The sequence below is a fragment of the Acipenser ruthenus genome, chromosome 4 (genome assembly GCF_902713425.1).
Source record: "Acipenser ruthenus chromosome 4, fAciRut3.2 maternal haplotype, whole genome shotgun sequence".
NCBI classification, from domain to species: Eukaryota; Metazoa; Chordata; class Actinopteri; order Acipenseriformes; family Acipenseridae; genus Acipenser; species Acipenser ruthenus.
Genome location: NC_081192.1, coordinates 102211147 through 102237017, shown reverse-complemented (window position 1 = coordinate 102237017; position 25871 = coordinate 102211147). Strand labels below are relative to the sequence as shown.

The window sequence follows — 25871 nt, the reverse complement described above, 5'->3', positions numbered from 1 at the left end:
AGTGAAATTTAAAATCCCTCTATATAAACTAAAACACCAAAACATAAAACAGGCAAGGGCCACAATCAGTCTGTGCCAATCAGCAAATCAGGAGCTGCCCACACACACCTCCCATCTACCAAACAAACTAACCCTGTTTCCTATCCAGTCATTCACTCGGACACACATTAAAACAATTAGTCAGAGGCCCGTTTCTTGCGCGGGTAAATCAAATTCAGAAACAAAGTCACGACCGTCAGACACAGCTCCAGCAGCCTTTATCCAGCTTCCAGGTACAGCAAACCCGCGCCACTGTTGAAGTCCAGCACTGTAAAACCAGCTGGGCACCGTCTCGGTCACCAAGCAGAACAAGCACAGTCTTCTCTCTGTCGATCCACAGCACACACCTGGCAGGTAACAGCGCTCTCCACTCCTCTCTCTCGTATGCACAAAGCATCTGATTTAAATAGCAGTCTCGGGGCGATGAGCGCAACATATCAGGTGTGTTTAATTAAGTCCCGAACAAGGCAAGGGGTTTGTCAATACACATAACTAACTAAAATCCCTCAATCGCTACAATAATATAATTAGCTCAATACCCCTGATTACTTCTATGCATGTCTTGGACTTGATCATGCCTGACTTGAATTTTAGTTATTCATTATAACAGACTGTTTTTCAGTTTTTTCGGGGCTTTCGCTTTTTACATACTGTATGAAATTATTGTTTTTGGAAACTTTCCAAAATGCTTGGGTGTTTTATTCTGTCAAAATGTGTATAGTAGCAACTGGACAGTACTTGCACACTTAAGTTGTGCCGCCTTTCCTATTTTCCACAATTAAATCCTTATGGTCATAGGCACATTCTTCTGGGGTTTCGTGTATGGGCATTTTTAACATTTAGCCAACATTTTCAACTCTGTATCTTAACTGTAATACATCTTTAAATCCAGTGAATAAGCCTCCATTCCTAAGACAAAATGGACTGGGGTAGCGGAGTCGTCGCATATATATATATATATATATATATACACAGTGCCTTGCAAAAGTATTCAGACCCCTGACCAATTCTCTCATATTACTGAATTACAAATGGTACATTGAAATTTCTGTTTGATATTTTATTTTAGAACATATCAACACCAGGGACTGCATATCAAAATCAATTATTGTAAGGTGACATTGGTTTTATGTTGGGAAATATTAAGAAAAATAAAAAACTGAAATATCTTGCTTGCATAAGTATTCAACCCCCACACATTAATATTTGGTAGAGCCACCTTTCGCTGCAATAACAGCTTTAAGTCTTTTGGGGTAAGTATGTACCAGCTTTGCACACAGTGTCGGAGTGATTTTGGCCCATTCTTCTTGGCAGATTTGCTCCAGGTTGTTCAGGTTGGTTGGACGACACTTGTGGACCGCAATTTTCAAATAGTGCCACAGATTCTCAATGGGATTGAGATCAGGACTTTGACTGGGCCACTGTAGGACATTCACCTTTTTGTTCTTGAGCCACTCCAATGTTGCTTTGGCCTTGTGCTTGGGATCATTGTCCTGCTGAAAGGTGAATTTCCTCCCAAGCTTCAGTTTTTTAGTGGACTGAAGCAGGTTCTCTTGCAGTATTTCCCTGTATTTTGCTCCATCCATTCTTCCTTCAATTTTAACAAGATGCCCAGTCCCTGCTGATGAGAAGCATCCCCACAGCATGATGCTGCCACCACCATACTTCACTGTTAGGGATGGTGTGTCTTGAGGCATGGGCAGTGTTAGATTTGCGCCACACATAGCGCTTTGAGTTTTGGCCAAAAATCTCTATCTTGGTCTCATTTGACCACAAAACCTTTTCCCACATCGCAGCTGGGTCACTCTCATGCTTTCTGGCAAACTCCAGACGTGCTTACAGATGGTACTTTTTGAGTAACGGCTTCTTTCTTGCCTCCCTCCCATACAGGCCAGTGTTATGCAGAGCTCTTGATATGGTTGACTGGTGCACCATTACTCCACTTCCAGCCACTGAACTCTGTAGCTCCTTCAAAGTGATTGTTGGCCTCTCTGTGGCTTCTCTCACAAGGTTCTTTCTTGTTTGAGCGTTGAGTTTTGAGGGACGGCCTTTTCTTGGCAGTGCCTGGGTGGTGTGATGCAGCTTCCACTTCCTGATTATTGATCCAACTGAGCTCACTGGGATATCCAAACACTTGGATATTATTTTGTACTCTTTCCCTAATCTATGCATTTGTATTACTTTATCTCTAACTTCTATAGAATGCTCTTTGGTCTTCATTTTCCTTCAGATTTACAGCCTGACCAATGATCCTTCAACAGTGGGGTTTTTATCCAGAAAATGTGACAGCAACTTTAATGGTTCACAGGTGGAGGCCAATGGTAAGGTAATTGTGTCCTTGTTAGGGCAATTTCTTTCATCGGTGTAAACTGGGAGCTTCCACAGCATAGGGGTTGAATACTTATGCAAGCAAGATATTTCAGTTTTTTTAATTTTTCTTAAAAATATTTCCCAACATAAAACCAATGTCACCTTACAATAATTGATTTTGAGTTTCAGTGTTTTAAAATAAAATATCAAACAGAACGAAATTTCAATGTACCATTTGTAATTCAGTAATATGAGAGAATTGGTCAGGGGTCTGAGTACTTTTGCAAGGCACTGTATATATATAATGGTACTCTCTTAACCCTCTCTTCCCTTTTCTTATGAACAAGTTGTGGGACATATTCCCTGAATATGATAATAATACTTGAACATGTATTAATGATATAACTGGACTGGGTGAGGCTGACATAAAGGAAGCCATAAAGCACCTTTGACCATTGTTCCAAAGTCCAATTTCTGTGTTCTTGTGCATATTTTAGCATTTTAGTCTTGATCCCCTTTCTTAACAGAGGTATTCTTACTGCAACGCATCCTTTAAGTCCTGATTTCAAGAGTGACCTTCGCACTGTTTGATGGACAAAGACACTTGTGCCTTCTGCCAGTTCTGTTGTCAATTTAACGCTTGTCTTCTTTCTATTCCTTAAGGATATTATCTTCAAGTATTGCTCATCCTTGTTAGACAGCTTTTTGGGTCTTCCAGTCCTGGGTTTGTCAATTATAGGTTGATGTTTACCATTTGCTGTACTAATGAGGTGCTACGTTATCAAGATAGAGATATTAAAAACACTTGCATGTAATGACAGGTTGGGTTTAAAAGACAGGCTCCAATACACGCAAGGCAGCAGGGCGCTCAGCTATGCTGTTTACAACAAAGCATATCGTGGGAGGGGAGGAATTGTATGAAAGTATGAAACAAAGTACAGATTTTAAATAATTGTTTTAACGAAATGTTACAGCAGACTAGCATTCCTGAAGCAGGGTTTTCTGGACGCTAGGACACTATACCTGGTCTTTGCTAAGCTTGCTGATGTGAATTGGGAGTTTACAATATATAGGCCAAAAGTATAGTCGAGGATTGGCACCTTCTTATTATAAAGGGGAATGGGTGGTGTCTTGTGCTGGCTGTTTAGAGTCAGTGCAACCTAGTGCATCACCTTTGAATAGTTTTATTGTTTTAAACCTTATTCTTGTTTTTTTCTGTATTAATAAATATTATTATTATTATTACGTGACCATGGTCTGTTTTGTATTCTTTTGGGATGATAAACTGTGTCTGTGCAACCCCCTGGCCAATTATCCAAATATAAAGAACCAGTGTGAGACTGGCATAGTCAGGCTTATAACTATTTATATTCAGAAAGAATTTATTCCCTTGACTGCCTTTTGATTTAACTTAACCCCTTAGCACACATGCCTTTGTTTCATCTAGAATTGATTATTGTAATGCACTTTTTTTTCTGGTGTTTCTGGCGTGTGGTATCCCGCTTGCAGCTTGTTCAGAATACCACTGCTAGAATTCTGACTAAAACCAGAAAAAGTGAACATGTTACCCCTGTTTTGGCCTCTTTACACTGGCTCCCGATGCAGTAGAATTGATTTTAAGATTTTACTGTTAACTTACAATGCCCTGAATGGATTAGCACCCAGTTATTTGCAGGAGTTACTGACCCCATATCTTCCAAAGCGCACTCTGAGATCACAGGATGCGGGGCTGCTGGTTATTCCTAGGGTCAACAAAAGCAACACGGGAGGAGGCAGGGCTTTTTCTTGTAGAGCTCCTCAATTACAGTTTTCAAGTCAAAACTAAAAAAACACTTTTATAAAATGGCTTTCTTATCATTGGTTTTAATGTAACTTTAAAATTGCTGCTTTTGTATTATTATGTGTAGACTGTTATTTAAATGGTCTGACTGTGGCAGTTGTATGTATGACATGCTATACAAATGTATGGTGGTTTCTTCTTTTTTCTGCTATGTACTGTACAGTGCTTTGCAATACTTTTGTATAAAAAGTGCTATATAAATACAATAAATAAATAATCAAAAAGAAAAAGGTAATGTAGGTACACAAAAATGTGAATAATTGATAAAAACAAAGTCCAGTGAGTTGTTTGTTTTTAAGAATTAAAAAAAAAATAGATTGATGTTTACATTTAAGGTGGCATCAGAACTTTAACAAAAAGAACTCATTTTGAACGGCTACAATTCTAATACTGTAAGGAAAATGGGTTCTATTTACTAAAGTGCTGAAGCCACCTTTAAATGTAAATGTCACTCTCTCTTTCTACTTTCACCTGAAGAAGAGACCTTTGAGGTCCTGAAAGCTTGTGATTAATAATAGAATACATTAATAATAAAAAGGTCACCTCTCCTTCTCTTTGTCTATCATCTCTGGACTGATATGGCTTCCATTCACCTATCAAAATACTGTTGAATTATATGTTGATAGCCTACTGCTGCTGTGAATATTTGTCAAAAAAATTGTACCTCTCCTGCCATTAAAAGCAAAGTCTGCTATGGCCTTGTGGTAATCAGTAAAATATTATCAATGCTTAATTATTTATGTGAAGCAACAAGTGGTATAGTTTGCATGCATTTCAACCCTTTCATGATAGCAAGCAGCACTGTAAATGTAACTTTTATTGTAATACTATCATTTGACATATATGCTTATTAGTAAACTAGTATTATTATTATTATTATTATTTATTTCTTAGCAGACGCCCTTATCCAGGGCGACTTACAATCGTAAGCAAATACATTTCAAGTGTTAGCAACATAGGGCAGTCATCCTCCAACTGTAATGTATGTAATGCACACACTTCTTTACCCATCCCTCGAGTCACCTTACACGCCGAATGCCAGTTACCTCATATCTGATTGGATGTTCTTTTTCAAGGGCACGCGTGCTCTTTCTTTCAGTTGGCTCTAGGTGCTGTCACTTTAATTTGGGGCGGTCACAGTTTGTTCAAGGAAATCTCACGAAGTGAAACGAGGAAAGCAAGTGAGAAAGAGGCAGGAAGGGAAGCTGAGACGGTTAGAAAAACTTCTGTCTGCCAATAGGCGTATAAATGCGTCGTATATATTAGTTATATATATATATATTTTAAGTACATACAGTATATTTTATTTTAGTATTTATTTTTTTTAGTGTGAAAATAAAAGGAAATGGCGCAGCCAGATCAGAAGAAGTTTTTTGAAAACCTCTCCGGTGCAGGGAAAGCCATAGCGGTGCTGACAAGTGGAGGAGATGCTCAAGGTAATCTTTTTTTTTTTTTTTTTTTTTTAATTAAACGGAGTGACAGTTGAAAAAAATCTTCTAGCATCTTCAGGGGTTCCAATGGCAATACCAGTACCAATTCTACTGCCAGTAAGAAACCCCAAGAAAGACTGATGACAGTAGTTTAATAACATCAGAGTCGAAAAACGACATTTAGGTTGGCCTGTATTGTTTGTAGAGAATTGGTACCGTGCAGTAGGTAGGTTTTGTGATTGATTGATAACAGCGAACCTAATAGAATTTGTGTTTAAAAAAAAAAAAACACAACAGAATTCTATTTCGTGTCGTTATTATAACGTATGGTATTCTCAAGGTTATCGAAAGCCGAACTTATTTTCTAACGGTTTTTTTTGTTCTTTAACCACAATGAAAAACTATGTGTATTGTTTTAATATCATTATAACTACAGAGATTCAGTACCCCCCGGATCTTAAAATAAAGACAGTAACATGGAAATTAACGACATTTGTAGACCACCGGCGTGGGAATTTCTGTTGTTGTTTATTATATATATATATATATATATATATATATATATATATATATATATATATATATATATATATATATATATAATTTCTTGTTTCATAGGTGAATTGTTCTTCAGTTTATTTTAACTTCACAGAATTGCTTTAGGTGTGATGACTGCATTGCAGTTGTTAGCCTTGATCTGGTGATTACGTGCAGACGGCTTTTTTTTTTTTATATATCCCTCCCACTTTCTGCCATATTTTGTACTGTACAGAAAAGTCTCTTGCTATAAAATCTAGGAAGATAAAAACGGTCTATGATAAAATAAGATTTGAGTATAATTAGGTAACATGAAGTATTGTAAAACAATGCATTCCAACAGTTACAAATGGTAGTAATTTTACTTTATGTGTCAAATAATAACGCGCTACTTACATTCCAATATTAATATAAACTACCTTCCAATGAAAATGATGTAATCGGTGCTTTTCACACAGTCGTTTTGTATGTACGTACAACGGAGAAATCCTATTCTTTGTTTAGCAAGGAAAAGTATTTCAATGTATTCGTTATTAAATGTTACTGGATGGTGGATGAGATGCTGCTGTAAAACAAAACAGCGAGATGTGTGTACGTGATGCAAGTCATTGCGGATGATTCAGACACTGCGTCACGAATGCGGAAAAGCAGCATCACAGTTTGTGAAATTTTAATATGACTGGATATGGAAGTGTATTACTTAGCAGTATTTCCTTCAGCTAAGTTCAGCATTTAATTTGAAAAGACGAATTTATATAAAATTGAATCATTACCAGACTTGGAAAAGGTCTGAAAAATGATACCAGAATTGCGTACAGAACGGTGTAGGATTAGGCATGGTGAAAGCGAGCTGCAACCTGTTGCATCACGGCAATTAACATAGATTGAAGTCTAAACTAAAATAAGACATGGTGGAAGTCTTGTACAATGTTTATGATTTTTTTAGAATGTGTACACAAGTAAGCAATATGCTTATGTAGGAACCCCACCAATGTTACACTTAAGCTATTAAAACTATAGGTTCCGAGAGAGAATGGTAAAGTGAAAATTGTGTAAGTATTGGTATCAACTCCTGACGAAAAGATTTCTGACTCTGAGTAAATACGTTATGTTGGATTAGTAACAGGGACGGCTTGAACCAATTACACAATAATGTTATACAGCAAATAGAAATACAGATATAATGTTTAGAACCCGAGCTGCCTTATTAAAACTATGCAAGGTATTAATACACTATTTCATGATTTAATGACTTGAGCTGGGCAGAAGGAAATGTTTTACTGAATCACTGTATAACTGTATTGTTTGTACATCTACACTGTACTTCGAGTCCAGGATATCCAGTGTTAGCATTTTGTAATGGGGTTGTCTAAAGAATATGATACTCCTGTTTGATTTATAATTATAGCCCCGTTATTAATCCCGTTTTGACACATTTGGGGAAGGGAAGGGGGTGTGTTGATTGTGCAGACTGCAGCCCCAGGAGACAGTATTGATTAAGGTAGTGGCATTTCTCAGTCTTGATGCCACCCCGCCATTCAGAATGTTTGAAAGGTTATTTCAATGACAGTTCTGCAGAAAATGCCTTGAGCTGTAGCTCTCTCAATTCAAGAAAACAAAATACTGTGCATTTAAAAAAAAAAAAAAAAAAGTATAGGCATCTATAGTTGGCATTTCTGAAGTACTGTAGTTCTATAGTCTATTAGTCAAAGGGCTTTATCCTTTTGAGTCTAGTCTGGAATTGTTACTCCAAGTACACTTCCCTCCAACAAGGATCACCCTGTATTCCAACTTTGTAAATGAGAATTTTACTACTGAAACAGATCAGGGCAATGGCTTAGTAGGTATTTACAGTACTATAGGTGATCTTATGTAGGTGAGACCCAAGCATGACCAGACCTCTAAGAAAATGCCATTTGTATGTAGTGCATTTTTTGTTTTGCAGTTTTGTCTTTGTATAATTTGTAATTTGAGTAGTTTGTGTATATGAATATGCATACATACATCTTCTGTACAGTATGTCTTGAGATTGGACTAATTTTTCCGTAACACATGGGAAGAGGGAATGTGATCACCAATGATAGCTTTCATCGTCTCTTAAGAAGATATAGAAATAGTTGGTTTAAAACAACAACAGCAATGTGGTTAAACTACTGTATACTGTGTGCATGTACAGTGGTCAGAAAGGGATGTTTAATATGTACCTGAACAATGCCAGAGCTACTGTAATCTCTATGGTTTATCATGGGACTGTGTATAGATTTCAATAAGGTGCAGAGCTGTAAAATATTGATTTGCACCGTCATTTGCAAGACCTTTTTCAACCGATTTGGACTGTTGCTAGACAATGTTGTAATAATCATTTGTTCCTGTGAAGACCTTTGCAGTAGCTTCAAGCAACTAAGGTTTAGACTGGAGGCATTAGATGCCTACTGTACTGTATGTATCCAACAGACTTGTTTGTAAGTATTGGTCAGTTTTTACAGACCTTACTGACCACTGGTTTTCAGGTTTGAGAACTCCCAATAATTCTTGTTAACTAATTACATTTTTGTGTCTCGTTACATTCTATAAAAAATGTAAATGTTAAAAAAAGACCTTCCTGTGTGTTAGTTTTGTTTTAGTTTGTTTTTTGTAAATAGCATTTGGTTATATTTTAATATTTGTGTTAATTTTGGCAGGGATTGGGTTGAAAACACATCCCTGGAAATGTGGCCAGTCGTTAACTGAAAGATTGATTGTCAATGGCCAGGTCACATGGTGTGAAGTGCAGCTGAAAGCCAGCTTGTTTATTCTTTATTATTTAGTCCCATAAACATGTTACTGTTTATAGATTAGAACTCAATTTTATTATGAATATATTGTGTTATGTTCATTATGGTAATTGTTTGTTTATTCATTTTAAAATGTTTAGTAAAATGCGGCCTATTGTTTGACTTCGTTAGTACAACCGGGCCCCTTTGCTAATGACATCTTCAGTTAATCGTAACCCACTGTAAATCAACACATTTTTGTAAAATGACTTTACACTTCCTTCAAAAGATGCAACGTGTTTCAGTGGATTCAAACGATAAACTTCGCATCCCGCACAGAGGGAGAACACAAACGTCACTAAGTGGGGTTGGCATTGCAGGGGAGGTGAAGGGAGGTTTCAGTTTCGAGTGACTGTTTTCAAAGCATTATTTGTGAATGCTTTTTCACCATTGCTACACCGCGTTAGAAAATGGACTTCCCTGCATTTTTTAATGCAAGACTGAACGTGAGAGTATATGTGTACATTTGTTTTAAGTACTTGCCTAGAGGGCTACTGAGACATCAACTAGTCCTCATCAACTAGTCCTCATCAACTAGTCCTCATCAACTAGTCCTCATCAACTAGTCCTCATCGAGCTGTGCCTTGACAAGATGAAAAATACCTGGGAGTACTGCATGTAGAATAGGTGTAGTCAAGGCTGCGGATTACTAACAAGATTGCTTCTACAGTACACTACACAGATTATGAAGTATAATGATAAATCCCTGTTTGAATTTAATATCAACAATGCTTGTTTGATTAATACAAATGTATTATATGCAGCTTGCCCCCCACTGCATTGGCCTGTGAATATAAGTCTTTAGGAAACATGGTGAAAAAGTTGCCTGCTTCCTGGGATATAGCCTAGCACTCATTGCAAGTAATATGTGGCTTTTCTATTGAACACTATTAAACAACTTTGTATACAGTATTTGAATGTTAGCTACAGTAGCAGCAACCTTGCCAAATACAACCCCAATAGGCTATTTCTGTGTGCTGTTGGTAACCAAGTAACAGTAGTAGAGTATTTGATTAGCTGTGTGGAATTGTAATTGGAAATGTGGTCCTTGACAGCTTGGCAAACAGCTTGAGACGTATAAGTTGGAATGTGAACTCAACAGCATGTGTTATGGCAGAAAAACACTGTCTCTAATAGTAAATACTGATATCCCACAAAAGGGGTTTTAAATTATTTTAAAAGCAAGGCAAATTACAGTAGTAGAACACATGTCTTAGGTATTAAAAGGGAAGGGCTATTGCTGTTTTGAAGTCTAAACATTGTCAACATGCGTTTCATTACATGAGTCTTGTCTTAAGTGCAATGTTTAAATCTAATGATGTTATTTGTTTTATTTGTGACATCAATGTGTATGTATGGTATAGTAACTTTAATAACTGCATTAGAAACTAGCAGCAACAGTGCTTTAGACTGCAAGCAATGCTGTCTTTTCTGTTATATATATATAGGGCTTCTGATTTTCTATTTTAACTGATAAAAAAAAGATAAAACACCCCAAATACAAAACAAAAATGAAATTGGCATAGAGCCAATAAACACCGGAAAAACAGTGGAAATGGTTACTCAATTCACATTGACTTCACCCCTTTCCCATAAACAAAAACAAAAACTACTATAAAATTATATATGTATGTGTGTGTGTGTATATATATATATATATATATATATATATATATATATATATATATATATATATATATATATATATATATATATATATATATATATCTTTCCCAGTGCAGCTGGACAATGACCCTCCTTCCTAACTTGTATATATAATTGATTCATTCTGAATAATTTAAACCCACCCCAAGTACCAAGTGGCAGCACATTCCTACATTTCTATTGAAGACTGCTTGCAAGATTTAAAACGAGATTACAGTTAGGAATGGAGGCTTGTTTGCAGGATTCAAATCTGTATTACAGTTAAGATACAGAGGATTTAAAACAGAATTGCATATTGTGGCAAAATGTAAAAAAAATGCCTACACCCAAAAAACCCAGAAGAATGTGCCGTGACCATAAGGATTTTGTTGTGGAATACAGCAAAGGAAAGAAGGTACAATTTAAGTGTGCTGTGTGTTTAAGTACAGTCAAGTTACTACTATACATATTTTGACAGAAATATAATTTCATACAGTATATAAAAAGCTAAAAAAAAACATTTACATGAAACTCGAAAATAGCTAAAAATAAGCACTGAAAAATGAAATTAATAAAAACCGAAAAACAGAAGCCCTAGTTATATACAAACTGGCTTTAGGGATTCAGGCATTCTACAGCTTCTAGTGGCCATATGAGATTGTTACATAGGTCAAGGGAAATGGGAAAGTATATATAAAAAATAATACAAGTGCTACAGAGTTGACAAATTTCATTCAACAAGGAGAACAAGAATAAGATTTTTCCACTTGTGTATGTGATATAGGGTATGATTCCCAGTATATGCTGTACCAAAAGTAAAAGTAAATAAAAAGAAAAAGAATACATAGTGATTTAAAATATATATATATATATATATATATATATATATATATATATATATATATATATATATATATATATATATGTGTGTGTATAAGGGCTTGAATTTAAGCTCAGGGTCATGGGAATCATGCATTTTCCAAGTTGCTCCTGCATATCCTGCAGAGATATTTTAAGACACCAAGCTACTATATTTTTCACCCAATTTAGAATGCCTGAAACGCTACAACAATCTCTAAAGAAGAGGTTGTCAGTGACAAAAGCACTGAGTAGTTCTGGTTAAGTAAATAAATAAAAAAAAGTAGTGCTGGATATTTTAAGTGCCGCAAGACTTTATTCTCTCGTACATGATTCTCGGCCGCTATCTTTAACCACTTCAACTCCAGATGTAAAAATGAACCCCCTTCCCAGGTACCAGAAAATAATAATAATAATGTTTTCAAACCTGTAATTACTATAAAATGTTAACATATGATAAATAAAAGACAAATAAATGACTTAAACTGTGGTTTTCATTAACCCTTTATGCTGCTGTGTACTACATACCCATATTCAATATAGAGATAAAAACTTTTTTTTTTTGTTTTGTTTTTATTTAATATAGATAAAAATGTTTTTTTTTTAACAACGTAAACAAAAACGCTGCTAACAGATAATAATCAGTAAACAGTAATTATCAAATAAAAATCAAACAACATCAAAATGTGTGCCAGTATTGACTTTCTCTGTGCCATTTATTGAAATATTCAATACAACAGAACCCGGGATAGTCTTTGCAACCACTGCACATTTTTCTTACGTGTTTTCTTTTGTTTTCATTTTCGTAGCAGACCCTGTACCTTTTTTACGGTGTCTGCTTCGCTTGTGTTGGAGGGATAGTCACAAATGCGTGTACACAGCTAGTTTGCGCAGGCATTGTGATGGATCTGGCTGCCACATTGCCTGTACACAGTGCTGTGTTTTGATAGTAGTCACAGCACTGCCATTTCAAACCAAACAGCTTCCCGTTTGCTGCTGGCTTACCTGTAAAGTAGCTGCATGCTCTTCTGTTTGTACTGTTCTTGGCTCCACATCCTCTTCATTATAATCGCTGAGTGATAAGTTAGCATCACTGTCGCTGGTATCGAAATCCTTCGAACCAACTTCACTCCCGTTGCTCATTATAGAAAGACCACGTACGTTGCCATGTTTAGCTTTCACTAAAAACTATATAAACTATAACTAAACAAGTAAATTATTTGTTTAAACAATAATAATTTAAAACACTATATTTATATATATATACTTGTAAAAGCTGAATGGCTTCCTGCAATATATCTCAGCCTTCTAAACACCCACAGCTACAGACTGGAATTGCTACATGACACGCAATTGGATAAAAATGTCACCTGACCCTCCCCCAACTTTCATTACACATTCCACAGTACTAGCACTGCTTTAGAGAATGAAACCTGAAACGCTAGACTGAGAAACCGATCATAGAATAGAATGGGAAACTTGACGTACGCACATACGGCATGGTACTGTATGTGGGTTTTCAATTGACATACGTGCGTACGTCATGGTGTTGAAGTGGTTAAGCATTATAGAAACTAAGTACACTGCAGTATAAGTAAACAGGTTTGGAAAAAAATAAAAATACAATATTAAGTCTATCTAGGTGTTGTTTTGCAAGCGGTGACTTTCGCTTCAACTCTTAAAACTCAGCCCCATTCATTTTGGGGCGCCAGCACACCGAAGGCTACACACAATTTACTCAGGCACCGTAAAAGCCACCTATCTGGTTCATGGACTGGTTTGTGTTTAAAAGTACAGCCTCTGGGCTTTCCAAAGACATATTCAGTGTGTGTATCCGGTGCTCCTAGCCGGAACTAAGACTGCCTGAAGTTAAGCCTCTCATCATATGACTGATTTCACAGCTTAGGTTTCGTTTTGAGCTAGGACTATATAAAGAAGGATATGAAAATGATGTCACAAGTGGGCGGAGTTAGTAAACAGTGGAGCCATTTTTGGAGCCCGTACAGCAGCGCACTTGCAATGCTTTTAACATATTCACGCTTGCTCTGGCATAATGTTTCTTGACATAATCAAGCATTCATTCGCATAAATAACAGTCAGTCAATTTATATTAACCCTTTGCGGTCCTATGTCGGACCTGGTCCGACATCATCAAAAAGACGTAAAAAACAGGTCTCTAGTCGTTTTTTCTCCGGAAAAAGCAGAGAAAACCATTCAGTGTCCGAGAGAGATAAAAAATAAATAAAAAAGGGGTGTATCTCATGAACACAGATAGCCCGGCACCACATAGAGATAACACGGACATAAACAAACAAGATAGCTGCTTCTGCATCCAGCGGTCAAAGAATATCACAGACATTTGCAGAGCTTTTTTTAGATGTTATAATAATAAAATAATGACTTGGATCGCATTATTGAGGAGTTTGGTGATAAAATGAGTGATCAGGAGATGATTTATCAGTATGCACTGCTATGAAGTGGGGTGGGGCTGGAGATGCAGTACTGAGTGTCCTGTTGATATGCAGTGCGTCTAAAATAAATTGTGCGTGTGAAAATAAATTGGACCGGACACGCCTGATACACGCTGAATAAGTGGACCGCTAAGGGTTAATGATATTTTGTATTGTTATTTAAAAAATACCGGTATGTCCTGGCGCTACAACACAGCATCACCGCAATGAGTACTGAGTGGGCTCCACAAATGGTGCCTGTAATTGAGTACCAAACTGCATCACAGGATTGACTGTCTGTGGCAAAGTGGTGATTGATTACAAGTGCCTGCAGTGCAGAGTGGATACAAAACAGACAGACAATGATTTCCAGGTGCAAGGGTGTTTATTGATTTAATTAACAATGTCCCGAGCCTTATGGAAAACACCTGTAAATAATAATGATGGAGTGATACAGTGGTGTGTATCATTCGGTGTTTGTAAATCCCCGGGTTTGACCCGTAACCAAAAGTCCAGTTTTACACACCAACACTAAACACAAAACACAAATACAGTTCCTAGTGATAGTGAATAAGTGCAAGTGGTGTATTACAGTTCTCCGTGAAATGCAGGGGTGAAAGTGATGTCCGGGTTTATGCTGGCTTTCGCTACAGCTCCGGATCGTGCTACTGGTAGTCTATTAAAAAACAGACGACAGTTAACAAACACTAACAAGCACAAGACAAAACCCATGGTTCACGATACTGCAACACATCCTTGTAGGTTTAAAGCACTAACCATTTACCAAGGAACAGATCACTTACACTATGTCCTCTATTTATACCCTCGCTCATGACCCCTAGGTTAACGAGCGCATCCGCTCCTCCAATCCTCAGATGCCACGTTGTTTACCGTCTGGGTCATTGAGTTTGGGTACCGTAGCTCCGTCCCTTTCCTAAATGACCGACTTCCACCTACCCTAAGGAATAAGTTGTCGTGCCATTTAGTTAAGGGTACTCTGTTCCTTTTACACAGTGCTCTCACAGGTCGAGAGGGAGATCTAACACCAAGAATCATTCGATCTCTATCACACTGTCCTATCCTTCATTATATAGTCCTAGGTTTTGAGTCTATTGCTCCGTCATTGTAGCAGCTAGACTGAAAGGGGCGGTATCGTTGGAAAGCTTAGAAGCTCAGCTCCCCCCCACTATGTTCATTTCATATTGAGGTTCAATGGTGCATTTTTTTTTTTTTTTTTTAGCCATCTATGATTACTAAACATATAGCAGTGACCAAACATGATTTCTTTTGGAAAAGCATATATGGCAGTGAATTCACAAAGACTGCAAAATATTTTGTAAAGATGTACTGAAGCAAAGCCTTAGCTGCTTTAATTTATTGTTTGAATGCATTGGGTGCCTGCCCTGCTATAGTAACTATTTAACCTTGATATGAACTTAGAAATAGTATATCCAATGCAGATCACCATAACATCGGTTCTACATTATGTACAGTACTCCCTCAAAGTGAACAGATGTATGAAGGATTTCAAGTGCAATGTGCTCCATTTTATTGTGAAATTAAAACAAAGCTGGTAATGTTGCTACACTTTCTAATAAGAAACATGGAATGTTAATTTAACTGTACAGCAGATAACATGAACACTTTTATTTTCATTTCACAAACACATCCTCCATGTAAAATTCTTCCCTGTCTGTGTAAAAATAAAGGGGTCACATTTCTGGAAGCCAGACTGAAGTTTTAACTACATTGCCAAGGAAATGTTACTGCCACTGCATGGATGAATACAACAGCAGTTTGCAATGCAATACAAACAAAGAGCTAGCTGTGGCATGCAGTGAACTATTCAATAATGTTCCTTTGCCAGTGGAAAACTACCAAGCTAAAATGGATTAAATAGGGAACGTTTAGTATTATTAAGGTACTGAAAAAAAAAAAAAAAACTAGAATCATCCATGTATTCTGGTTTATACCACTCATGTGGCTAAATTCCCCAGAGTTAGTTATATCATGAAAAGTTAGTGACTGGATCTTTTTTTTTTTCATTGTAACATACTGCATCTCAAATACATTCTATTTCAAAGCATACTGGGCATCATTTAAAACACTGTTTACAAAACGCTGATCATTACAAAATATGTTAATTTTAGATGGAAGTAAACTTTGATCTAAATCCTTACTTACAGTGCCTTGCGAAAGTATTCGGCCCCCTTGAACTTTGCAACCTTTTGCCACATTTCAGGCTTCAAACATAAAGATATGAAACTGTAATTTTTTGTGAAGAATCAACAACAAGTGGGACACAATCATGAAGTGGAACGAAATTTATTGGATATTTCAAACTTTTTTAACAAATAAAAAACTGAAAAATTCACCCTGAACACACCATCCCCACTGTCAAACATGGTGGTGGCAGCATCATGGTTTGGGCCTGCTTTTCTTCAGCAGGGACAGGGAAGATGGTTAAAATTGATGGGAAGATGGATGGAGCCAAATACAGGACCATTCTGGAAGAAAACCTGATGGAGTCTGCAAAAGACCTGAGACTGGGACGGAGATTTGTCTTCCAACAAGACAATGATCCAAAACATAAAGCAAAATCTACAATGGAATGGTTCACAAATAAACATATCCAGGTGTTAGAATGGCCAAGTCAAAGTCCAGACGTGAATCCAATCGAGAATCTGTGGAAAGAACTGAAAACTGCTGTTCACATATGCTCTCCATCCAACCTCACTGAGCTCGAGCTGTTTTGCAAGGAGGAATGGGCAAAAATTTCAGTCTCTCGATGTGCAAAACTGATAGAGACATACCCCAAGCAACTTACAGCTGTAATCGCAGCAAAAGGTGGCGCTACAAAGTATTAACTTAAGGGGGCTGAATAATTTTGCACGCCCAATTTTTCAGTTTTTTATTTGTTAAAAAAGTTTGAAATATCCAATAAATTTCGTTCCACTTCATGATTGTGTCCCACTTGTTGATTCTTCACAAAAAATTACAGTTTCATATCTTTATGTTTGAAGCCTGAAATGTGGCAAAAGGTCGCAAAGTTCAAGGGGGCCGAATACTTTCGCAAGGCACTGTATATGAGCATATTTAATAGAGGAATTTCAAAAAGACTGCAAAACACCAGATATGAGGAATGCACTAATCTACAACCAGCATACCTGTCGGAAGGGACAAGCTCAGTACTTACCTGCACGTTGCATCATCAGTTCTACTGCTGTTATGAGAACATCAAAACCAATCCTTATTAATGACCTAGTTTACTCTCCCAAGAATGCACTGCAAAGCCCTGTGCCAGTGCTAATGTTTCTTATTATTTCCTCAGGTATGAATGCTGCTGTTCGAGCTGTTGTGCGTGTGGGAATCTATGTTGGAGCAAAAGTATATTTTATTCACGAGGTATGTTTATTTGATCATATTCCAAATGCTACAAAAATACCTGCTACAACACTGAGTATACCATGTAGGGACACACCGTGGGTACCAGACTACATATAACAGGCTTGTGTAATGTTTTCTCCAACCCAGTTTTATGTGAAGCAAACACCTATTTTTAAGCATTTGGTAAAGTTACTCCCATTTTCATTTTGTTATAGTAAAACTGGCCCACAGCAGGATTCCTTTTGTAGTTAACCTTTTTTCAAGAGCGTTTGAAACCCTTGAAAGTTACAATGGCTTATCAAAGGTTAAACTGTCCTGTGACCACAAGCTAAATTGTTTCCTGTCAGAAGTGCAGCAAGCCTTTCTAATAATACATCACAAGCGTTGCTTTTTAACTGTTGGAGAACTCGAGCTGAATGCATAGTATTGTATTTCTACTATTCACCATAAACTGTTTGAGAGACTTGACAGCAATGTTACAGCTGAGCCCTTTCTACTCTACTGATTTTTTCTTGTAGTTTCTTGCATTAGCTTTTCTGTATTTGTCTACAGGGATACCAGGGTTTGGTGGACGGTGGGGAAAACATTGAAGAGGCCAAATGGGAAAGTGTCTCAAGCATGCTACAAGTGGTGAGGAGCAAGAAACTGCAGTCTGGCCCGTTGTAGACAGTATTCATTTTTTTGGAAATTGCTGTCTCAAATAGAATAAGTTATCAAAATAGTTTAAAAAAATCGAAATAAAAAAATAAGAGTGTTTAAGTAACCCCTTTTAAATGTATCATGGTGAAGGCATAGCAAAGTGTAATACAGAGAGTTATGATAAAGCATGTGAACAAAACATAGCAAACCACGGTAAGATACATTACCATGCAAAGTACTATAAGAGACCTTACAAGCCAGCCAGGGTTCACAGGACATACACTGTTTGGTGCTTGATTGTTGTTGGTGGAACTACTTTTCATGTAACACCATTTACACTGATGACAAGTACAGTGAAGGAACCCTTCATTCTGAATTCTGGACATGGATTGCACTTTTGACAGCAATAACTATGGTGAAAGATTAAGAAAGCAACTGAAAAAAAAAAAAAAAAACTGTAATGCAAGGCACAAGGAAACAGTACAGAACCTTACAGTGTATCAGGTTTCGATTAAAAAACAAAACAAAAAAAATAAATACCTGATTGGTTACATTCTAAATTCCATGACAAACTGCCATTTTATTTGTTATTAGTTACAAAACCACTGCCAAAAATGAGTGACATTTCACCTATTTCCTTTAAAATATTTGGGGATAAAAACAGATACCTGGTACAAGACCAACTTGCTGAGTGAAGACAGCAGTCCACCTGATAAAAAAAAAAAAAAAATAGTGCACCAACAACTGTCAAGAGCAGACACATAACAGTAGATGAAGAACAGCTAAATGAAATAGAAGAAAACTAATATTGAAAAATCACTAAAAAAACAACAGCATGGGCTGTTAATGTACTTAAAGGATACTTAAACAATATAGTTAAAGAGAAAATTCAAATAACAAGTAGATGTCAGTTAAAAATGCTCAAAACAATTGCAAAGGAGCCTGTCCTCAAATGGCACTTAATGGGTTAATGTACGCTGTGGGGAGCCCTGCTCAAGAAGACTGCAGGGGATTAAACATTTATTTTCTTTTTTTAAGGGTGGGACTGTCATTGGGAGTGCCCGCTGTAAGGAATTCCGTACCCATGAGGGGCGCCGTGCGGCTGCCCTAAACCTGGTGCTGCGTGGGATCACAAACCTATGTGTGATTGGAGGAGATGGAAGTTTAACTGGAGCAAACCTTTTCCGTGAGGAGTGGAGCGGACTGCTTGACGAGCTTGTTCAACAAGGTGAAAGAATATCTGTATTGTCAAAAAAGATGCATTCTCTGATAGACTTTGCATGTGTTTCATGATTAAGCAGATTTCCACATGATTTGCAAAAACTAAACATTCTGCAGCTGTAGTTCTGCAGTAGACTTTTCTTAATCCAACATTCTATTGCAGTAGTTTTATAATAGACTTGCGCTAATCTGAACACTGCAGTTCGAACTAACCTGTAGTGTGAACAATGCTGTCACAATAAATGCACGCTGTGAAACTAAACCGTAGAAACTAAACTTCAAAATCACATGACAGTGCAAAACAGCTGTCTCAGTACTTTTCTTGAAAGTGCAATTAATGATTTCTGAAATGTATCACTAAAAAATCAATAATCTTAAAGTCCGATACCAACTGGCTAGTCTATGGTATTGGGTTGTAAAGTGCATAGACTTTCATTGCCAGTTGCAAACAGAATAGAACAGAAGAGCTTTGTTGTAAAGTTCACAGAAAAAAATAATAATTCTTAGATGTTAGTTGTTCAGTTGTGAATATTTCATTAGTAGTTTTCTATTAACATTTATACAGGAAAAATTGACAAAGAATCTGCTGAGAAATACTCCCACCTGAACATTGTGGGGATGGTAGGATCCATCGACAATGACTTTTGTGGCACTGATATGACTATTGGTACAGACTCTGCCCTGCATCGAATCATTGAAGTTGTGGATGCAATTGTGACTACTGCACAAAGGTGGGTGTTCACAACCATACAGTGTGAGTGCTATTCACAAATGTCCTTTTTCTTAAGTCTGTTTAGTTATTAGTTTTAATTTTGTATTTACAGCCATGACAGGGGTGTATGTTTATGATGCTGTTTACACTCATCACTATTTAGCTGCTGTCTCCTTGTGTTACATCACACTTTCTGAAGCATGAGGATTGGAATGTAAATATGAAGCCTCCAGCTGGCTCAAGGCCCTGCTTGTTTTACAGAATAAGGTCACTGCTGTGAATAATGGGCGTGTGAAAATTTACTATCTGGAGGCACAGGATTTGCAACTTAAAACATTCATTTAAGAACTTGTTGGTACTTGCTTGTAAGAATCAGACAGCAATATACTATTATCTTGGGGGAATAAACTGTTATGCTCTATTTTGTTTGTAGTCACCAAAGGACATTTGTTTTGGAGGTCATGGGAAGACACTGCGGGTAAGTGTTTTTGTATTATAGTTTTTAGAATTCTGAGCTGGGTAAGGTGATAGGAACATGCTTCTGGTACGTGGTTTGATTAATTGTAAATGGATCTTGTTGGTCCTGTGGTTTAGATACCTGGCTCTAGTGAGTGCCTTAGCCTGTGGAGCAGACTGGATGTTCATCCCTGAAATGCCCCCAGCAGATGGGTGGGAGGAGCAGATGTGCACCAAACTCTCGGAGGTAAATGTTTTAGGGGGTTTAAATTGGAATGCACAATAGTTTGTAAATTATAATGTAGTTTTCTTTGTTCATGGAGAACTGACTCTCAGCTATGTGAGAGCTACTGTATGGAGATAAACATGTAATGTTTAGAAATTTTATTTTTGGTATTTAAATTTAAATTTAAAATGTTGTTATTGATTTATAGATGTAATTGATACATTGCTTTTTTCAGGTTTGTGAAGGTGCTGTTTTTTATTTTCATTTTGTATGTTACTTTCTGTTACCCAGAATGTTCCATATGTCTTACAGTCACACTGGGATTTAGGGATTTTATTTTTGCAGTATTTTTCTCACTATTTAGACCCGATCCCGTGGTTCAAGGTTGAACATTATCATAGTTGCAGAAGGAGCCATGGACAGACATGGACAAGTTATTACTTCTAATATTGTCAAGGATGTGAGTACCTGAACATGCTAACGAGCATCAGGTGAGACAAAGTGGGGCCCAGAATCGCAGAATAGTTTCACCCCTGGTCCACCAGAACTGCCAGTCAAAAGAAGAAAAACATGAGCACCAATTTCTGACAGTTTCACGTTGTCGTTACGGCAAGGTGGAATTGTCTCAGGACAATTAAATCCTGGGGTATGAAACTATTTTAGCAGAATGGTGTTCCAACTTTACAAGCCTATGCAAAACATTTATTGTCTTGTGATGTTTTTTTATCCTCTTAGAATCGTGCACGAAAAAAAAGGCTGAATATCATTATTGTATCGGAAGGGGCGATTGATACTTCCAACAAACCTATTACGTCAGAACACATAAAGGATGTAAGTACTAACCACCTTGTAGTACAGCTCCTGCACTGACCACTGCCTTGAGTTTAGCTGCTTCATATTTTACTTTTACCTCTGGAATGCTCATGTGTGCTACGGTAAGAAGTTTGCCACAGTTGCTTCAAGCTTGCATTTATTATTTACTTTCATCAACTGTCTAGCTATACAACTGTCTTATACAGGAAAAGTCTGAAAAGTATCATTACCTTTTTAAGATATATAAGTTGAACCAATTGAATGTGAAATTTCCTTATAGACAGTAGCAGACTTCATAACTTCTTTGGTTATTGCTTTAAATAAGAACAACAATCAGATTTGTTACATTTTTGTTTGTTTTGTGGAAGGCCTCTTTCAATTATTACAGCCTGACTTATAATACCTTAACTACGTTAATCCATCTTGTATGGTAGCAGGTTTGTTTCAGTAAAGGTTTTACCTGTCAGTCAAAAGCCCTCGTTAAGATAGATGCTGAACTAATTAAGATGTTTTACAACACATTATATATATATATATATATATATATATATATATATATATATATATATATATATATATATATATATATATATATGTAATTTCAAAATACATAATTTTTAAGGGGCTTTCACTTTCATTAGTCTGGCTATTTACAGCAAACTTACAATATGATTACTTTTTGCTATTTGTGTGTGGCAAAAGCTGGTGTAATTTAAGCTATACACATGCCTCATTAAATTTACTTTACTGCATGGTTTTACAATGCTTTTTTTATTATCAGTCTTGGCTAGCCATATGTTATTGCTATGTTTATTATTATCATAATCATGTTCATTATACATGCTGGTCTTGCAGGAGTTGAACTAGTGATGTGCACAGTACTTTTGTCCAGCCTGCTTCGTTTGTTCTTTATCAGGCATGCAGTAAAGTGAAGGCCCTTGGTAATACAGTTTCTTATTTATCAATATAGAAGAATGCATGCTCTAAATTGTGCATGTGGATAGTTTCCTTTTCCCAGACCTTGCATCTTGATAATGTTTCTCTTCACTACCAATATGAAACACATCTTAGTATACTGAAGTGAAGTTCAGTATACTAAGATGTGTCTTACTCAAATAGGGTGTGGCGCCACCATTGACAATATTAATTTATTGTATTCAAATTAGGTTCGGGTTTTTCAATGTAATATTACAAATGTAAATACATAAACATACACATGCATATCTATTGTTTAATTATGATTATATATATATATAAAAGAGGATACAAAGAAAGAATTATAGAGACAGAGTTAAGAAAAGTGGATAAACTAAAAAGAGATGACTAGATTATAAGAGTCCCATTAGTAATGACTTACTCTAAACTTTTGCCCAATATTTCTAAGATAGTTTGGAAACACTTGCGGATTCTACATAATTCAGAAAAATTAAAAAAAATATTTCTTAAGGCCCCAGTTGTAGCATTCAAAAGAGAAGCTAATTTAGGTGATATTTTAGTTCACAGTAAACATAAAAGAATAATTGACAAAATAGGTTATACAAATACATGCATTAGTACATGTAAAGTGTGTAAATACATGGATAAAAGTAAAAATATAATTAAACATAAGAACACCGCATATCCACTAAAAACTAATACCTACTGTAAAAATAGCAATGTTGTTTATGGAATAGCCTGTGAAAAATGTGATGAAATAAAATATGTTGGAGAGACTGGAACAACTTTATATAAAATAATTCAGAACCACCTTTCATTAATTAGAAATAAAAGATGAATGAACCAATAGTACAGCACTTCACCAGTCAAGGACATGACATAAATGATGTAAAGTTTGTAGTATTAGAACAGCTAAAATTAGACAATGCGACATATAGAAGAATAAAAGAAAGTAAATGGATAAATAGACTGAACACGATTATGCCAGCATGACTCAACAGAAAAGAATAAACTAATTAACTCCATTAAATATATAACATTTAAATAAATAAACAAAATTCATTCAAAAGTTGTGCATGCTGATGCGCTGGGGAGGCCAAATCAAGACTAATCCTCAAAGCCAACATTGCATGATAATATAAATATAAGTTTATATAAAGTAATGTTAATTAGAATTAATGTAGATTCAAAGATAGAAGTAAAAATGATGTCACAATATATAGAACACCATTACATCATGTAAGAATAAATCATGGATTTGAATATAAACAATAACAAGTAGTTGTCATTCTGTCAAAAACCTATAAATACCTCCAATGTTTTGATTCAAACACAGGCTGCCTTGAGAAAGATATGTACAACATATCGAAACGTTGGGCAGCTGGCTCTTTGAGCTAAATATATATATATATATATATATATATATATATATATATATATAGATGGGCTTTAGTGAGTTACAGGAAAATAATTTCATCTAGGGTTTCTGTGACGTCATAAATTACGATACCGAAGGCTGAGGAAGACCGTGCAGAATTTTATTTTTTTATATAAAATAAAATCAACCAATAGAATATCTGCATTTTCTCTGCGGCAGTCCAATCATAAGTGAGCGGAGGCGGGACATAAATAATTAAAGGTCTTGAGTCCTTTTCCCTGGAAATTTCTGCTGCAAATTTCCCTGGAAATGGACTGCCAGATGTTCTCCCTCATTGTCGTGTCTTTAAAATTTTTGTGTCCTTAATTGTACAGCTCTGGGTATTTTGATACTGCAAGAGTGATCTTTTCTTCCTCCATTGTTTACTGAAGGTACAAAGGGAAGCTGTTCCTCATTGGTCAGTTCCCCAGCTGCCGCACGACAAAATCACAAAAATAGACACCAATCCTATTTTTATTCACATCGCTTCTGTGTCGCTTCAGTGTCGCTCGTTGCATCGCAGGCAGTGTGCACTAGCAACGATATCCAGATCCCCTGGTACTAGGAAGATCAGTCTGAGCTTTCAGTGCTATAGAGTGGATCTTGAAAAATCTGCACAGACCCCAAAAATGTAAAACAGTTTAAGGGGACTAGTTGCTAATGCTAATGAAACCTGTGCTGAATCCTTGGTTATCACTCTTTTAAGTATTATTAAAACAAGGGCAACTGAGAACACTTATCTAAGCTTAAGGCAACCAATCTTATTTGCTGCAAATTTACCAGATTTCTTAACTCCTGAAACTGACATCGATGTAACTCAAAGTCTGAGAGTATAACTGAGCAATTCATTAGATCCAAAACCTCTTCCCCAGCTTGTTGTTAAATGTTTGGGATTCGACACACGAGTAACAATACTGGGCCACGTCCAGAGAGGAGGAACACCGTCTGCTTTTGACAGAATACTGGTGAGTTGAATAAACATCTTACACCACTGCATCAGTGCACTGTATGTGACATGATTAGTGTACATCCCATCACAGTCTCAGATAGATCTTTATAGCCAAATGGGGATTCATAGCAGAGAATGATTTTCTTGTCCTAACATTACAAGAGTTGTGTGTTTACTGGTTTTCTATTTCGTTAGTTGTTTAGGCAGACATAGCCCGCCTAAGTTGCCATGGTAATTCATGGCTGATAAAGGAAAGACCTGGATTTCCTATTTCATATGTATATTTTGGTGTTTCCGTTTGAAAGAAATACAGTACCAAACCAAAGGATGGTGGCTGAAACAATGTGCTGTGTTTACAAAAGGTCCCCTTGAATCAAGTGCAAAGACAAAGGGACATTTGCTAAGATGAACCCCTTCCATGTAACTAAGTTGTTTTTTAATAGCCACAAAGTATACCCACTCTGTCTGAAGTGGCGTGTTTTTATTTTTATTTTTTTAGATCTTTCCACTTGTAGTGTGCATGCAGCAGATGTTTGATGTCATGATATAAACCTGTATAATCATACAGCAGATAAAAGTGAGTTTTTTGTTCTAGGCCAGTAGGATGGGCGTGGAGGCTGTACTTGCCCTGCTGGAGGCATCAGCTGACACTCCAGCATGCGTCGTTTCTCTCTGTGGAAACCAAGCCGTCAGACTACCCCTAATGGAGTGTGTACAGATGGTAAGTCTTGGAGGACGACCAGTTTATCTTTGGCTGTGTTCATTAATTAATGATAATGAGGCCTGTGTAGGCTGCACCACTCGAGGAGACTGCCAATTCAAGAATTGTTTTTTTTCAAGCATTTGTGAAGTGTTGTATCAATTAATTACTGTATTAAAATACTTGTTACTGTGGCATTTGCTAGAACAAGCTTTTGCAATATAATTAAAATAATGGCAGCATCCCTTTCAATATTTTAGATCAATTGAAATACATGTTTTATTTGCATTAAGTATTAAAGGTTTAAATCTTAAACATATTTTTTTAAATAATGTATTAAATATGATACTGATTTAGTATAAAGGATTACCAAATTGTATTGACTAATTTGTATCCTAATTTCTGTGATTTATTTACAGAAAGTATCGTCAGTAGTAACACAGAATACAAAATAAAAATGTTCATGCAGACTACCTTAAATATATATTTGTACT

At 36.4% G+C, this 25871-nt stretch overlaps 1 protein-coding gene across 11 annotated transcripts in view; it reads left to right on the top strand.

The window, feature by feature from the left end:
- Window positions 1-5351: 5351 nt before the first annotated feature.
- Window positions 5352-25871, top strand: part of LOC117399558 (ATP-dependent 6-phosphofructokinase, platelet type-like) — a 39882-nt gene continuing 19362 nt past the window's right edge. For 3 of the 11 annotated variants that reach the window (XM_033998832.3, XM_033998828.3, XM_059023283.1), the window contains exons 1-10: window positions 5353-5625; window positions 17253-17326; window positions 17861-17938; window positions 18986-19175; window positions 19734-19899; window positions 20314-20358; window positions 20475-20583; window positions 21298-21393; window positions 24601-24693; window positions 25273-25398. In XM_033998832.3, coding sequence (XP_033854723.1) covers window positions 5535-5625; window positions 17253-17326; window positions 17861-17938; window positions 18986-19175; window positions 19734-19899; window positions 20314-20358; window positions 20475-20583; window positions 21298-21393; window positions 24601-24693; window positions 25273-25398 — 1068 coding nt within the window. In that variant the 5' untranslated portion in view covers window positions 5353-5534. Of the gene's footprint in view, window positions 5626-17252; window positions 17327-17860; window positions 17939-18985; window positions 19176-19733; window positions 19900-20313; window positions 20359-20474; window positions 20584-20926; window positions 21023-21297; window positions 21394-24600; window positions 24694-25272; window positions 25399-25871 lie in introns of all 11 variants that reach the window. The other 8 variants (XM_033998830.3, XM_033998826.3, XM_033998824.3 and 5 more) reach the window with 4 other exon arrangements.